At 37.4% G+C, this 16236-nt stretch overlaps 1 protein-coding gene across 4 annotated transcripts in view; it reads right to left on the reverse strand.

Moving 5' to 3' along the window:
- Window positions 1-5644: 5644 nt before the first annotated feature.
- sfswap (splicing factor SWAP) overlaps window positions 5645-16236 on the reverse strand; it is a 64148-nt gene continuing 53556 nt past the window's right edge. For all 4 annotated transcript variants that reach the window (XM_030149088.1, XM_030149089.1, XM_030149087.1 and 1 more), the window contains one exon: window positions 5645-6413. In XM_030149088.1, the coding sequence (XP_030004948.1) occupies window positions 6348-6413 (66 nt within the window). In that variant the 3' untranslated portion in view covers window positions 5645-6347. The remainder of the gene's footprint in view (window positions 6414-16236) is intronic.

Genomic DNA, 16236 nt, shown 5'->3' on the forward strand with positions numbered 1-16236 from the left:
CTCAACTGCACTGGCAGCCTGAATAAAAGGTGGAGTGGTAGTCACATTTACCATCTCAGTTTAATTATTTGGTTAATTTATTGATGACAATGAATAAAGTGCTATGCTTCTCTGAGGTTAAATGCACTTGATCAAAAATATGTAAAAATGATATAGTTACATTATATATAGTGCGTTTTATTTTTTCTGCCAGAAGTAATTTAATTCAGACTTCTGCAGAAACTTGCACTGAGTTTAATCACCACCTTCCAGATATGTTCTGAACTGAAATTCAATTGATAGTCACTGGTTTTCCTGTCCAACCACTGTTATTGCATGTGAAGACAAAGTAGCCCCAGTCTGATAAGACAAGAGTTAATTTAGGCCAGAATTCCAGAAACCAATAGAACCTAATTATATACTCTGTCGAGCACTCTGTGGACAACTCTGAACTAAAATCTTACACAGATAGAAGTTTTGCCAGAATCAGTGTTCAGTTTTAGTGCTGTGATGGGACCAGAGGAACTACTTTAAATAAAAGTGCTCCACATTGAACTACTTTTTAAAAGTTTTAATGTCTGACCTTATTAACCCATAAGGACCCAGTGCTACTTTTGTGTCAGTTCCCAGTATTTTTTTTCTCTCTATTTAACCTTTCTTTAGTGATTTATCACTTTTTATTAGTTTACCAGCTGAAGGGCCATAAGCTATTGTCGTCATGCGGTGTCCGATGTTGTCGTTGTCTGTCGTCGTCGTCTGTCGTCGTCGTCTGTCGTCGTCGTCTGTTGTCGTCGTCTGTCGTCGTCGTCTGTCGTCCGTTACAAAAATTTCAATTGTCTTCTTCTCCGAAACTACAATTCCGATTGACTTCAAACTTGGTATACAGCTTCTTTATGATGATGTCAACAAAAGTTAGTGAAATTATTTGGATCCAGATCTGATTCTGGATTTGGTGTGACTTTGAAAAATTTCCCCATTATAAGAGATAGGAAGTGGATTGATCCAATAAATCAGTAAGTATCAATGATATCAAGTTGGAATTTGAATTTTTTACAGATCTGATTGGAATATGACCAAAACATGGGCTATTTCTGTAATAGAATAAATACACAGAACTGGGTGATAATAAATGACATCTGGATACATTTCCCAAAGCTTTTAATTTGGCCAGTAAGCTACAGGGCCATTGGTCCTATTTTTATAATATTATGCTCTGTATGGAGTAAGTGCCATTTAGAGTTTAGGAAGGAAGGAGGTTAAGAATAGGAGTGGACCTATTAGGATTAACCCATAAAGACCCAGTGTTACTTTTGTGGTCGTTCCTAAATGAACTTTTCTCTATATTTAACCTTTCTTAAGTGATTTATCTGAATTTATTGTGATATAATCATCTGTATTTTTTATTTTTTCAGTGAAAATCAGTTATTTTCCTACATTTAATTCACTTATCACGAAGACGTTCATAAAAGCTCAGATTAAAGTTGATGGTTATTACATCAGAAACAGAGAAAGCTGAAGAAAAAGTGACTTTTTCAGGAAAGATATCAATAACTGAATGTAAAAACAAGCATTTTTCATCCACCATCATTGATCCAAGTCCATGGGTTTTACTGTTGAATCAATGTTGTAGAAGATGACAGTGTTTCCACGGTAACTACAAAGCCTCTGAACATCCAAATGGGTCATATTTGATGACCATGAAAAGATGACAAACTGCATTTTACACTGATTATTTACATGGATTGATAGGATTAGTGGATCAACGGATATTAAACAGTTTATATCAGGAGATGAATTTGATCACCAGTGACTGTTTGGGTCTTTATGGGTTAAAAAAAAAACAAAAACAAAAAAAAAACAGTATCAAAGCAGGAGTCTTACCATCCTGAGATCAATACATTAAACTTTGCTCTGTTTCCACAATTAGTTTTTAGTAGATGTAACTTTGGGTTTGACATGTAGGTTGACTTTTCTAAAACTCTGAAATTAAGGCTTACAACATGAAGCTCCTGCAAGAATGGTCATCACTGTGTAAGAACTACAAGTAGGTTAAACATGTCGACATGAAGAAAAATATAGAAAACACAAAAAGAATATCAGCAAACTCTATTTGTGTCAGCTGTTGTTTGTCAGGAGGGAGGACATTTTTCAGCATCCTCATGGCCTGGGGCAGGAGGCTGCTCTCCAGTTTGTTGATGTGGGTGCTAATGTTTGTGTGATCAGGGAAACAGACGATTTTTGTGGTAGAAGGATACTGAGTTAACCATAATTTGTAGATAATGCAGTAAAAGCAGACTGATGGAAGGAGGGGGCATCATCCGTATCATGTTTAACCTCATGTCCATAAGTGAAAAGGTACAAACATTTTTAGATCTCCTGACCACTGTCCTCAAAGGAACATGGTTGAGAGGTTTCTTAGTTTTGTCATCCAAAAACATGGGTGTCAAACTCATTTTAGGTCAGGGGCCACACACACAGCCCAGTAAGATAAGATAAGATAAGATAAGATAAGACAAGATAAGACAAGATAAGATAAGATAAGATACGCCTTTATAAGTCCCACAAGGGGAAATTTGAGGTTTACAGCAGCAAAGTACAAGCACACAAGAGCAAAGAACAAGAGCAAAGAAGTGCAAATCAGAATAAACCCAAACAACAATGTGAGCTAAAGTGGGACGGACCTGTCAAATAATCAGTATTATAACTTTTATATACCTAATAATCCGAATTTTTCACTTTGTTTTAGTGTGAAAAAGGTCCAGTTGCATTTTGAAAATATGAATAACCTCAACAGCCATGTAAACCTGACATTTGTTAAATAAATAAGTGCAATGTCAAGAGTTTTATATTTCAGCATATTATTAATACAACTTACAGATCGCAGTGAATGTATTATTTTGTTAAAATTGAACTTTTTTTTTAACATTTCAGGTTGTTCATATTTGTCCAGGTTATTTACATTTTATTGTGAGAATAGTTTGGAATTGTAAATATTTACATCATGCAATTTGACACCTTTGACTGGTAATATCTTCAGTGTAATTTTTCTATTTTACAAATTCATGCTGTGGGCCGGTTTTGGCCCCCGGGCTGTATGTTTGACGTCCCTGTCCTAAAACATGACCAGATGTGTCTCTTTTTTATTTAAATTCTTTTGAAGGTTTTCTGTTCTTTGCATGTATCAGAGAAAAGAATGATTTAGTTATTGTAAGTTTACTTTGGGAAAATGAGACACTTTTATCTTTTATCTTATTTTGCTGTATTTTATTCTTTGTCAGTATTTATGTTATGTTTCTTTTAACCATGAGAATCTTGTGCAATATGTGTGGGTTATGTGATTGCATCTTCTGTCTGGTCGGATGCTTCTGTGTTGTTAATTGGCAGCTTCGCCTGTGCAGCTCTTGGAGTCCAAGACAAATTTCCCTCAGAGGGACAATAAAGTGTATTGTATCACACAATACTGATAATTTTATTAAATGTTGTGAAAAGTCCATATCGTACCTTCAGTCAGGCATTTCCAAAACTAAAGACAGTGTGATTGATTATACAAAAAAATTCTCCCACATACCTGAAGTTATCTGTTAAAGGTCAGATAGAATGTGTAGAATCTCATAAATACCTTAGCACGGTCATTGACTCGAATCCAAGATGACCTTATTCTATTGGGGTTTTATTAGATTGATTTAATCTTTTTTATTTAGTTTCATGGTTTGGAAACGTTGCCTTAACCCATTAAGAGCCAAACATCCACTGGTGACCAAAATAATTTACTAATGAAAAAGTTAAATATCTGTTGATCCACTAATCCTATCAATACGTGTAAATAATCGGTGTAAAATGCAGTTTGCCATCTTTTCATGGTCATCAGATATGACCCATTTGGATGTTCAGAGGCTCTGTAGTTACCATGGAAACACTGTCATCTTCTCATCTTCTACAACATTGATTCACCAGTAAAACCCATGGAGTTGGATCAGTGACAGTGGATGGACACTTGTGTATATGTTCAGTTAATTATATATTATACTGGAAAAGTCACTTTTTCCTCCATTTTCTCTGTTTTTGATATAACATTCAACTGTAATTTGTGCTTTTATGGACGTCAATCATGATCTGTAAATTAAATATAGGAAAATACCTGATTTTGGGTTTTGTTTTGTTTGAGATTGCCCACATGTTTTCAGTGTACTTGCACTGATAACTGGCTTAAGGTGTGGAAATGTATGGCTTTTTTTTTTTTTAATTATTATTTTCCCTTTTTTTATTTTAAAAAAGAAAAACTTAATAAAGTTCAAATCTTAAAAAAATATCTATTTTACTGAAAAAGTCACTTTTTCATCCATTTTCTCTGTTTTTGATATAACATTCAACTGTAATTTGTGCTTTTATGGATGTCAATCATGATCTGTAAATTAAATACAGGAAAATACCTGATTTTCACTCAAGAATGCCAAATACTGCGCATAATTTTAGAATAAATGGTGATAAATTACTTAAGACAAGTTAAAAGTAGAGAAAAAAATCATTTGGGAACTGCCAAAAAAGTAGCATTGAGACTTCATGGGTTAAACAACAGGAACTCAACGAATCAAAGGGGTTCCAACATTTTGGTTTGATGTCCTAGGAAGTCCAACGAGGAAAGTGTGATGTATCCCATTAATTGTGTTCTTATTTGTATTTTTTCTCATTGTATTCTCCTATGTTCTTCTACTGTATGCTCTGGTGCTATTTGTAAAATGTGCATCGAGGGTAAGGACTTTTTTTTTTGTTTACCGTAAACCAGTTCTGTGGGTGCAATTAAGCAGCCTGAACCTGATTATTTGACATAGTTGACATTTCATATGATTATTTGACTTATTTTCCTCAAATTTGATGATCATACCGTGATCACTTCTATATAAAGACCTGAGTCCGACTGTTCCTCTACTTCTAACACATTTCAGGACACTGGTTCATTGTTGTTTATCTTAAAGTTGCCTGGAAGCTGAAACAAGGGCAGAGCCAGTGAAGAAATGGATGGGTTTCATTTCTCCACGATGCTGTGTTTACCCAAAAACACCTCTCTGTTCAGATGACTAAAGCAAAACTTCAAATGAGAATGAGGAAAAAGGACCACATCCTTCTAAGTTGGCCTGCTTTTCTTTACAAGTTGATTTTAAGATTTTACTGATTATCTCTTTAAGTTTCCCCAGCAGCCTTCCAGGGTTTATCTTTGTGAATATTTAATTCCTTATGAGTTTGTACTCTACCTGAGGTCTTCTGGACAGATCTTACTAACACTGTGTTGTTTAACTGTGCAGGTCACAGGTTCTATCTCTACAGCAGCAACAGAGTCCTACAAGATATCAGCAAATCAAGTCTTAAGTTTATCAGCAATGTTGGTGTGATACTCGACGTAAACAATGAACATAGATGAAGGTATCAGACCAGTAAACATTATTTCTTATCAGTAAACCTCAAATAAAACAAGGTTAAGAGAACAGCTGTATAGGGGGCAGAGTACAATATAGTACCAGTGAGTGTTTTATAAGTGTTCATTAAGGTAACACAGGCATCAAAAAACTGACGTCTTTATAACTTTTAGAGGTTGTTTGGTATTAAACTCAGTTACATGTCATTTTTGTGCATGAAAATCATACCGAACAAAAAGAGCCAAGGCCAGAGGTAAATCACAATTGAAATTTTATTGACAGTTTGGATTAGAAAGTACTTCTGCAATAAAGTCATTACAGTACAAACCAGGAACAGAAATACAAGGCCACGCACTAGAGCTGAGGAATAGGGTAAAAAATTAAAACAGCCTCTCAAGAAGATGGTTGAAGTGCGTGAGAGAAAAGACAGCTGAGGATGAAATGAGAATTAAAATAACAGCAAAGAAAAATAATAAATGAAGTTATCAAAACAAAACAAGCCTTCATAGAAGGACAGAAATACAGACCCTTGGCAACTTCTTCTAATTCCACCAAAAATTACTGTCATGGGGGAAAAAACAAGTCATTTTAAAATATTTTTTAACAGGCTGCATGACAACATATTTGTTTTCTCCACTTTTCACACTCCTGCACCAAAATACATCCATTACTGACAAGATTGCCTGTCTGATGAGCCGTCTTCTCAGGTTAGGTGTGGAACCAGATTTTTCTGTTTTGGTGAGTGCCTTTACTCATTCTTTGCTGCAGGGAATGCACATTTACTAAACTGAATCTGTCGATGCTTAAAAAAAAAAAAAAAAAAAAAAAAAAAAAAAAGACAAAATAACAGACACAGCAAGTCAGAACAGTTTCAGGCTAAATAAATCTCCAGGACTCAGGAGAAAACACTTGATGATCAACTGAGCATGACAGTGGCGCATAGTAGAGAGTCAGGAATCAGGAATTAGGAGGATGGAAGGTCTTGGAGGTGGCAAGCATGGCTCGCACTTTGGCCATCAGATCCTGAGAAACGGGAGGACAGAGAGACAGAGGTAAGTTTCCTGGACTTAACCTGGAGACACAGCCTGTCCAGCCACATTAACCAGCAGCCTGAACCACAAACAGGAAGGTCTGAAGGACGTTTCCATCACATGTGTGTGTTGAGGCCGTGTCTGGAACCCAGATGAATGTGAGCGCTCATGTTTCATTTGCTCTGGCAGATGTGTCAGGTCCCCATCGTGTTCAAACAGATCCCCATCCAGATTAACACACAGCAGACCAATCACAACAGTTTATCTCATTTATGGAGTGCGTCTAATGCCATGTCTGCCACAGGAGTGTTTTTGAACAAAGATGGTCGGCTAGGATCTGCTGTCATGTCATCGTAATACACACCTGACAGTTTATTTTCTCTAAAATAACAAACAAATGATCTGTAATTATAGACTTCATTGATAATGATATGATGTGCTGTACATGTGACAACATTTGGGAAAAGTTTAATTGACCAAATGGCCCAAATGCCACACTGACATTTGACTGGTTCTACAACAGTTTTCCGTGGCCTTCAATTAGAAAGTGACAATTACCAGACTTTAACCTGAATTTTTAGTTTGTCACGGCCTGTTTCCAAAGCAGCTTGAAGGTAATTAAATTAATTTACTGTAATGAATGAAAACAACACTAATACAAGTAATAAACTGTAATATGGAATGGGATTGTCACTAAAGTCGGCAGTGAACTGGTGAAGATACTGCATATGTTGGATGAAATAAAGAACATAATGCTGGGAGAGGAGAGCTCCAATACTGTACTGAGGTGAAAGATGGGATTTATAGCAGGGCAGACTCCATGCATCTGCCATCCCCTCTGACGGCTCCACTTACTCCCACACCACAGCAGAGGTTGAACATACAAGCTGGCCATTACAGTTTTCACTTTTACTCCTTATATTCTAACAAAAGTATCTGCACTTTCTACTCATTATCATTTTAAAAGGCTTCTAATGATGTTTTTAATGCATCCGAGGGGGATCGTAGATTATTTCGCATCATGAGGATATGATAAACACACACAGAAAAGATGACCCTGGATGTCGCAAAACATCGGTTTTACACAAAATGTTAAGATGACTGCTGATTGACTGTGCATAGCTACGAACAATTACTCCCATTTTCTTTGAAATCTATCTTGATTGCAGTAGTTGTAATTTCCTGATAAACAGAGATAAAAGGAAGCAGGTTTTGACTCAGGCACCACAAGGTTCCTCTTTTAATGGGCAGGAATGGAAAATCCTGCTAGCATACCCAACCTGGTCCAATCAGTGCAGGGAGGGGCCATAGGTTCTAGAGAACAGGTTACGTGAAAAGGAATAATCAAGCAAAAAATATGCTGGGCATTTCAGCCAAAAAACTGGGCTGAAATGAGTTTACAGAATCCTAAAATGTGTTCACTAGCTGTAAAATGAAGAGACGTTCACATTTTGATGCTCCCTTGTGTGACTCAAAGATCCATTTATTTATTCATTTATTTTTACATTTTTTAGTAGAAGAAATAGGACTGCAACTAACAATAGCCCCAGTTGCCCAAAATGTAGTGCGTCATAGGATTTTGGCCATTTTTTTCTTCATATTCAAGTTTTGTTACATAAATGGCACACAATGTTTTGGCCAAACGGGGCTGCTGTGGTCACTGCGAACATAATGTAAACCTAGCCTCAATAATTTGGCCCAGCATCCAAAGCCTCAGCCATGCTGCTGTGTGTTTTCCTCTATTACATTACACAGTGTGTGGGCATGCCTCAATACTAACGTGCTCTAGACCCAACGAATCAACTGCCGAATTTGCTGCCAACTCTTAACAATCGATTTGGATCAAATTTAATCGATTCATTGTTGCAACACTAATACGAAACAATTAAGATCATCCAAAACGAAGCCTACCACATACTGCAAGAACAGAAAATTGTTGGCTTTCTTGCAGAGGCAAGAACAAGTACAAACTTTGTTCCGACTAGGATATTCCATACTTCTGAAGAAATTCAAATACTGAACTGCAGGGAGGTCCTCTGCTTTTCCGCATTAACCACGCCCACTTCAAATTTGTGACCAATCACACAATAGTTCTCGGATGATGTGGAGAACATTCTGTGAAAACACCTAAACCTGGGTTGTGAGAACAAAATGACGTCATTCTTTTCAGCCCTGAGGCAGCCCTGGGAGCGAAAAGAAATGTCTCTGTTCTTGAGGAGTATGCAGCAGGCTTTACTCTGTAGTGTTCTTGAAATTAAAAAGACAACCTGTAGAGCAGTGTACAGTATATCCCATATGACAGACATAACCTAGCAAACTAAAACAACACCAGAGAAAATGGACAATAGAGGAAGACTTAACAAGTAGAGAATGGTCACCTTGTAAATGAGACGTCCAAGACCAGGACAACAAACACACTTTTTACTTCTGTTGAGAACACTTCAGAGCTTGCACTTCAGTGACTAAAGAAGTTTCATCAGTACTTTTATCGAGTATTTTCTGCCTAAGTATCTGCGCCACTACTTGAGGAAACAATGTGTGTACTTTTTCAAAGGATATCTCATTAAAGAACTGGTCTGGTCATTCCAGGTGAGCAGACTCCAGCGACAACTCCTAATCTCATTTTTCTCCCTCCCTGTTCTTCACTGTTCCCTCTGCAAGTTCAACAAGAATGGAAGAATTGGAATCAACAGTGGAGCTGTTTACAATCACTGCAGAGCACAGAGTATTCTGAGAAAAGCTGTGAGAAAAATGTGTTTATTTGGAGGAAAATGTGCTTATTTTGAAGACACCGATAAATGGGATTGGATGAATGGGGTACGTATTATTTTATTAATGGTGTAATAAAGCTGCTGGGTAAAGACTGAGTCAATCTAATTACTCTGATGTGAAAGAGCTGCTGGTAATGCTGATCCCACTGGGAATGGGCTCCCCAGTCTGCAGCTCAATGCATAGGCTTAGATCCACCATTTTGTTCCTTGGTCTGTATGACTGGGTCTCCCCTGTCCAAGGACGACTTTGGAGGCAACGTCCAGCTGATAAGCTCACAAAAGCCAAGTGTGCTTACTCACAGTGAAATGGCTGGAGAAGAGCCACACAATGAGCAAGACACGGAGACACTGGTATTTTTCTCATGAGCTGTCAAACCGAACCAGAGCGAAAAGGCAGGTGAAATTACAGAATCTGTATTTGACAGCTGATAGAAAGGTCTCCGGTGGGATTCTCATGCTATTCTGAAACTGGAAACCATAATTGCACATATTTATCTCTAAACTATCTCAATACAATCCTCAGTCTGAGCAGTAGTACCCAATGAATGTAAACAGGTCAGGGAAACCAAGGACAATGTAGTGTTTAGAAAAAATTCTGTTTCAATACGCAGAGTTCATACATATTTTTCAAGATCAAATTCAAGCACTTTTAAGGGTCATTTTCAAATTTGTCCAGCACAACAACTTATTGCTGAGGTAAAATCTGCAGGAATATATATACTCATGATTATATTTTTTCACTTTTTAGCACAATGATGTACATTGTATTATGCTATAAACATCTAAGATTATATTTCATAATAGCAAAAAGTTTAGAAATTAAAGGAGAACACAAAGTTTTATCCAAGAAAAGGGAAGCCAATTGGTGTTCTTCAGGCACACGGGCACCGAGATAAAGATGAACATAAAATGTACGCAAATTTTCTTTTTTTGACATAAAGTTGTATTTTTCACTATGTATCACCTCTCTGTAAGTAGCTTCGGCCTGCCATCTAACCTGGCAGAGTTACTATTGAAAATAAATAAATACATCACATCACAGAGTTAGAATTAATTTAAGCGCTTAAACTAAAATTCAAGCACTTTCCAAACCCTGAAAACACAACATTGAAATTCAAGCATTTTCAAGGATTTCAAGCACCCGTATGAACCTTGAATATGTAAGAGTAAGTCTACAATATACAGAAAATATAGAGTTTAAAGTAGGAGGCCGGAGAAATGCCCTTTTTTTTCCCAGGCAGAACTATAAATTTCGCTGATCAGAGATCAAATGGATGCTTCTATGAAACTGGGTTCATTTTGGTACCTGGCACTATGCCAGCTTTTTAGACCCAATAATAAAAGAGACATTTAGACATATTTCCCCCCAGGATGTACCTAATGATGACCTCAGATAAATGCAAACAAATTTTTACTCTTGCTCTGAGCCATCCCAAAATAAATCATTTTTTAAATAAAATATTGGGGCCAAAAATAGGACCAAAATTGGGACATGAAAACCTACCTAGGTGTCAGTGCATTTGATCTGGAAAACATGGCTGGAAATGGTCTAATATACAACTATAAATGAAGACACTGTGTTAAATTTGACAAACCTAGTGGTTTTTCTAATCCAGACATGCAGGTTTTTCATGAATTGGCAGTCTCATTCCAGGTTTCGTGTATAACCCATCATGTCCACTCATGTTACACGCAGAACCTGCCCAGTTAAATGCATATAAATCATGAGTGATTTTGCAACAGCAGTAATTTTTGTGAAACACTCTCCCTTGCATAATTAGTTTTGACCAGGACACTCTTGAAAAAGAGATTCTTAATCTCAATTAGGTTTTCCTGGTTAAATAAAGGTAAAATAAAATAAAAAAAAGTTTGATTCCCAAAATGTACATGTGAGAGAATAAAAAGATATATGTTTAAAAAAAAAAATTGTAGCACATAATTTTCGTGTCCTTTTTACCATGTTACATGCAGATTTTTGTACAGAAAAATAATATTAAAAAATATAAAAATGTGATTTATCAGAAAAATAGTTTCTCTTTTATCTCAGTAAATATCTATTTTTAAAACAGACTCAAAGTGCTTCCAAACTTGCTTCATAACATTAGCCTACATCTGGTTTGAATTTTTAGCCCACATGTCCTGTTTTTAGGGACCAGTTTCATAGAAGCATCCAAATGCTTACACTGCTGTGAAGGAAGTGTTAATTTACATCCCAAGAGTGATTCATCCACGCATGGACAAATATCCATCCTTGCGCTTTCCTGAGAGATGAGACAAATTAATAGTTAGAATCACTGAGGGAAGGAGCTGTCATATCAGATCAGTGAAAAAGCTGTTTCTCACTAAACCCTGTGTCCCAGTATTCCCAAACACACAAACAAACATACTCACAGTGTTTATAAAACCAGCTCGGCTACTACTGAATGAATTACAGAGAAATGATATCACACTAGAAATATTCACTAGAAATATTACGCATACAAACGGAACAAATACTATGCCTGCTTATCACAAGACTGAGATAGATGAATAAATGGCAGGATGTTTACCTGAATATATTGTGTATTATCCAACCGAAATAAAAGATTAACACAAACAATTTCATCTTAAACCCTGAGATTCTTCTAAGCCTGACACTACATATGTAAAGATGATGTGGTTTGTTTTAGTACAATGTGAATTTTTTGTGTCTATATTGTGAGCAGATGCCAAAATTACTGGGCCTGTGACATGAGTGAACATTACCTTAACAGTAACCAGAACAGTAACTTAAACAAAAATTCAGATCTATAATATTGTATAACGGACACAAAATCTTACAGTTTCCATGTTTTTTTTTACAACTCATTTTATCTTGATATTTGTCGTGTCCTGGTTCCTCTTCACCACCAATCATCTATTATTGAACCTATCCCTCACAAAAAAGTGACCAAAACCTTGTTTGCAGTTTTCCACCATGGACATTAGGATCACAATGGTCCCATATCCATTTTGAACAAATCCAGAAGAAGTGTAAATGGGACAGTTACATGGATTACGTGTTTTTTTTAACCTTGAAATTATAAGTTTGTCCAAATATTTGCCTCTGCAAACATTTTAGACAAGCAGCAGTTCTGTCAGAGAATATTACTGTGTGTTTCATTTATTACTAGAAGCACTCGGAGAGCGCAGGCCTCCGCCAAGGCAGATCAGTGTCACGGATTTGGATGAAAATTTCAGGAAATGTTGATACTGGCACAAGGAACAAATTATTAAATTTTGGTGGTGACTGAGCGTGGGGGTGGGGGGGCCACTGATCTTCCTTGGCGGAGGTCTGCGCTGTCTGTTCTAGAAAAGCACTCGTAGAGCACAGACCTCCGCCAAGGCAGATCAATGCCCCCCACCCCCGATCACCACCAAAACTTAATCATTTGTTCCCTGTGCCAGTATCAACATTTCCTGAAATTTTCATCCAAATCCGTCCATAACTTTTTGAGTTACCTTGCACACAGACAGACAAACCAACGCTGACAAAAACATAAACTCTTTGGCGGAGGTAAAAATTCTCAACTGAGCAAACAGGAAGGTCTTAGGAATCAAATAGAGGGCATAAAAAGAATTCAAAGAGATGTACATTAAATTGCAATGAAATAAGTAAATAATCATAAAATCAAAGGCTTTAGCAATGACTTCTACCACTCCCTGAGCTTCATGTCTTTCCTAGACAAACACAACCATACACACTGTAATTTTATCTGCTTTGATGTCTCAAAGGACAAGTTACTCTACACTGGACCTCACCTCTGAACGATAACAGCCTTCAAAAGCACAACACATGAACACCATCTTCAAAATTTCACATAAGTCTGGAGAAACAGAATAAAACACGATGTGGTTAGAGGTGTGAAGGGCTACACTTTCAACCGCACCATGTATCTATCAAACAGAATAGACCCCGACAAAGAAAGAGTGTGAAAAGGAGAGAAGAGGAGACAAACAAAGACAAACAGAAGGCAAAGAAGAGATGGGATGAGGCGAATAGCAACCGGGCACCCTCAGGGAAGAAGAGACCATTAGGCAGATGAGGATGCGCTGAATTATTCAGGATGTGTTTGTAAAACATCACAGATGGGTACAAGTAGTTAGTGGTTGTGAATATGTGCATGTTGCAACAGCAGCAGTGAACAGCGTGTTTTCATCAGATGGCTCACGTTGGTATGTTTGACGTGATGAGAGGCAGTGTGATGCGGAGAACAGAATACGATAAAGAAAACACAATGTTTTGTTGATGAGAAAAGTATCAGGGGATATAAGATATGTGCTTTGCAATATGTGCTACATCTGAAAAGTAAACAGTGGAAACTCATTCTGAAAGCCATTTTCAATCTCACCCACTCTCAGCCTATGGCCACTGGCCAGCAGAGAGAATAGGTTTCAAAGTCTGCGTATCACGGTGTACACTGTACCAGTACTCACAGAATAGGCCCTGAATTCACACTCTATTGACCTCTATTAGTTCAAGTCCCAATGCTTCTTGGATTCTGAGGTACACTGCAGGCTGTCTACGTTCAATGCAACACTAGTTTTCTTGTAAATACGCTTCAGCATCTAGTTTCAGCGTTAAATGAGTCGATGGAAACCAAGGGCCAGAGTGGATTTGAATAACTGATTAAGCAGTTACTCACAATCAAAGCTACTATTTTGACAGTTTAACCAGGTCACTATGCACAGTTAGAAAGTCACATCTGAATATGACTTGAAAAAGCCTCCACACACAGTCTCTAATCTTGAAGTTGAACAACCTTCATCAGATGTGTCATATAGACAGAGTTAAAAGAAACAAGACAGATTGCAGGAGCATTTTCTTGTATTCACTTATTTCTCAACAAAAATGACCACATCTCTTTGTCCCAGCATGTTCTCTTTGAGAATTTATGTCTTTTTTTTTTTTCTTTTTTTTTTTTTTTTTATATGAACCACAGCAAGCATTTTCAAAGCATGGGCTGCACAGAACAATAAGACAACATTCAGCATGTTCTGACATTTTACAGATTAAGCTATCACTTCACTAGATTATTCAGGCCCTGAAGACTCTCAGTTGCATACTGGTTGCGTGTTGGCCAAACAGAGTCCGATAAGAGAATCAATATGTCAAAAATATTGCATCATTTCACACAATTCTGTGACAAGAAGCCAAGATAAAGCTGGCATTTCTCTGTTATGATGACCTAGACTAATAATGCAAAGAATGGACATAATTTACAGCCAGAGACAGTTCTTTCATCTTGGGTTTTGAAAAATGGAGGACGTGGAATTTTACTTTAAGGGGTATTTCCACAGCAACCAGAGAGTACATGATCAGTAGAGCACAGTCTTAGACTGAGCTGCATGTATATGCATAATTACAAAACAAAAAAAAACAGAGAAAAGAAAACTGTGACATTTGCTCTAATTACAAACGGCTGAACCCAACACCTTGTATCCCACATTAAAGCTGACAGCTCTCCGGAAAGCAGATTGGTGCTGCCTGTAAAAAGACACTAAATTAACACACAGCAAGTGAGAAGAGTATTTTAAATACAGTATACTGTGGGCTCTTATTCACACCTTTCACTCTACCTTGTTTATGTGCCTTTAATGACTAATATTCATGTATTTGATTACAGTGTGTTTTCGGAGAGCAGCAGTCATAAATTAAAGGCTGTGAATGTAAACGGGGTGGAGCAGGGAGAATTTAAATCTACGGCTTTTGCCTCACTGAAATGTCCAAAACGTCACTTTGTCAACTGCTATTTTAGTTAATAATGCTGTCAAGCTCAAACCTACAGAGGTCATATAATTCTATTCACTCTGACAGCATACACCTTCATGAAAATGCACACACAGTGACATAAGACAGGTAGATAAATAGTTGCGTGTGTGGTTACGTCTAGTATTTTCCAGACAAATGAGACAGTAAGTACAACTCTAGAGAATTAATACTGACACACATTCAACCTTCAGGGACCTGTGAGGTAGACAAAGACTTCACGAGTCAGACAATTTTCAGCTGAGCAGCTTTACAAACTAACTGAGGTCACGATTCTTTGAAGACGGGCTGTACATGGCTCAAATAAAAAATAATAATGGATTACATTTATATAGTGCTTTTCTGTGAACACATACTCAAAGTGTGTACAGTGGATCCATTATTCATTCACTCACACACATTCGCACTCTGGTGGTGGTAAACTACATTTGTATCCACAGCTGCCCTGGGGCAGACTGTTGAAAGTGTGGCTGCCAATTCCAGCCTACAGCCCCTCTGACCACCACCAAACATTCATACACATTCAAACACCAGTGTGAGTAGCAGCACTGGAGACAAGGAGGGAGAAGTGTCTTGCCCAAGGACAAAACAGTACATGACTAGGACAGAGTGGGATTCGAACCGCCAACCCTTATTGGACAACCCGCTCTACCTCCTTGAGCCACAGCCGCCCCAAATAACACCCAATACATGGCTTGGCCAAAAAATAAATTTCATTCTCAAGTATTAATCTTTGATTGCAGCACACACTGGCCTTTTCAATAACCTTATGTAATGTCACAACATTTATTTCTGTGATTTCTTGGACATGATGTCATGATACCAAACCCAGACCTGACCAACTGAAACAACCCCAGATCATAACACTGCCCACACAGGCCTGTAATGTAGACACTAGGCATGATGGGTAATCATTTCAGCCGCTCTGGAACAGGATCAATCTGGGCTCATCAGACCACATGATCTACTTCCATTGAAGTAGATCATGAAGTAGATTATGCTCTCTATCACACATGATATGCTTGGTTAAATCCAGCTGGGGACTTTTTTGTGGCTCGATAGCATGTCATCCAATGTTATACTGTATGGAAGTATCCATAAAATGTGGACAATACAAAGAACATACAAACATTAGTCCAAAATGTCTTTTGTCTTGTACAGAAAAAAAAACAAAAACATGGAGTACTTTGATTTGGCTTCAAAGTTCAGTAGCGAGCGCATGTGAGATAAAAGCCATTAAAAGCTTAGAACCATAC

This window comes from Sphaeramia orbicularis, chromosome 12 (assembly GCF_902148855.1).
Source record: "Sphaeramia orbicularis chromosome 12, fSphaOr1.1, whole genome shotgun sequence".
In the NCBI taxonomy this organism is placed as follows: Eukaryota; Metazoa; Chordata; class Actinopteri; order Kurtiformes; family Apogonidae; genus Sphaeramia; species Sphaeramia orbicularis.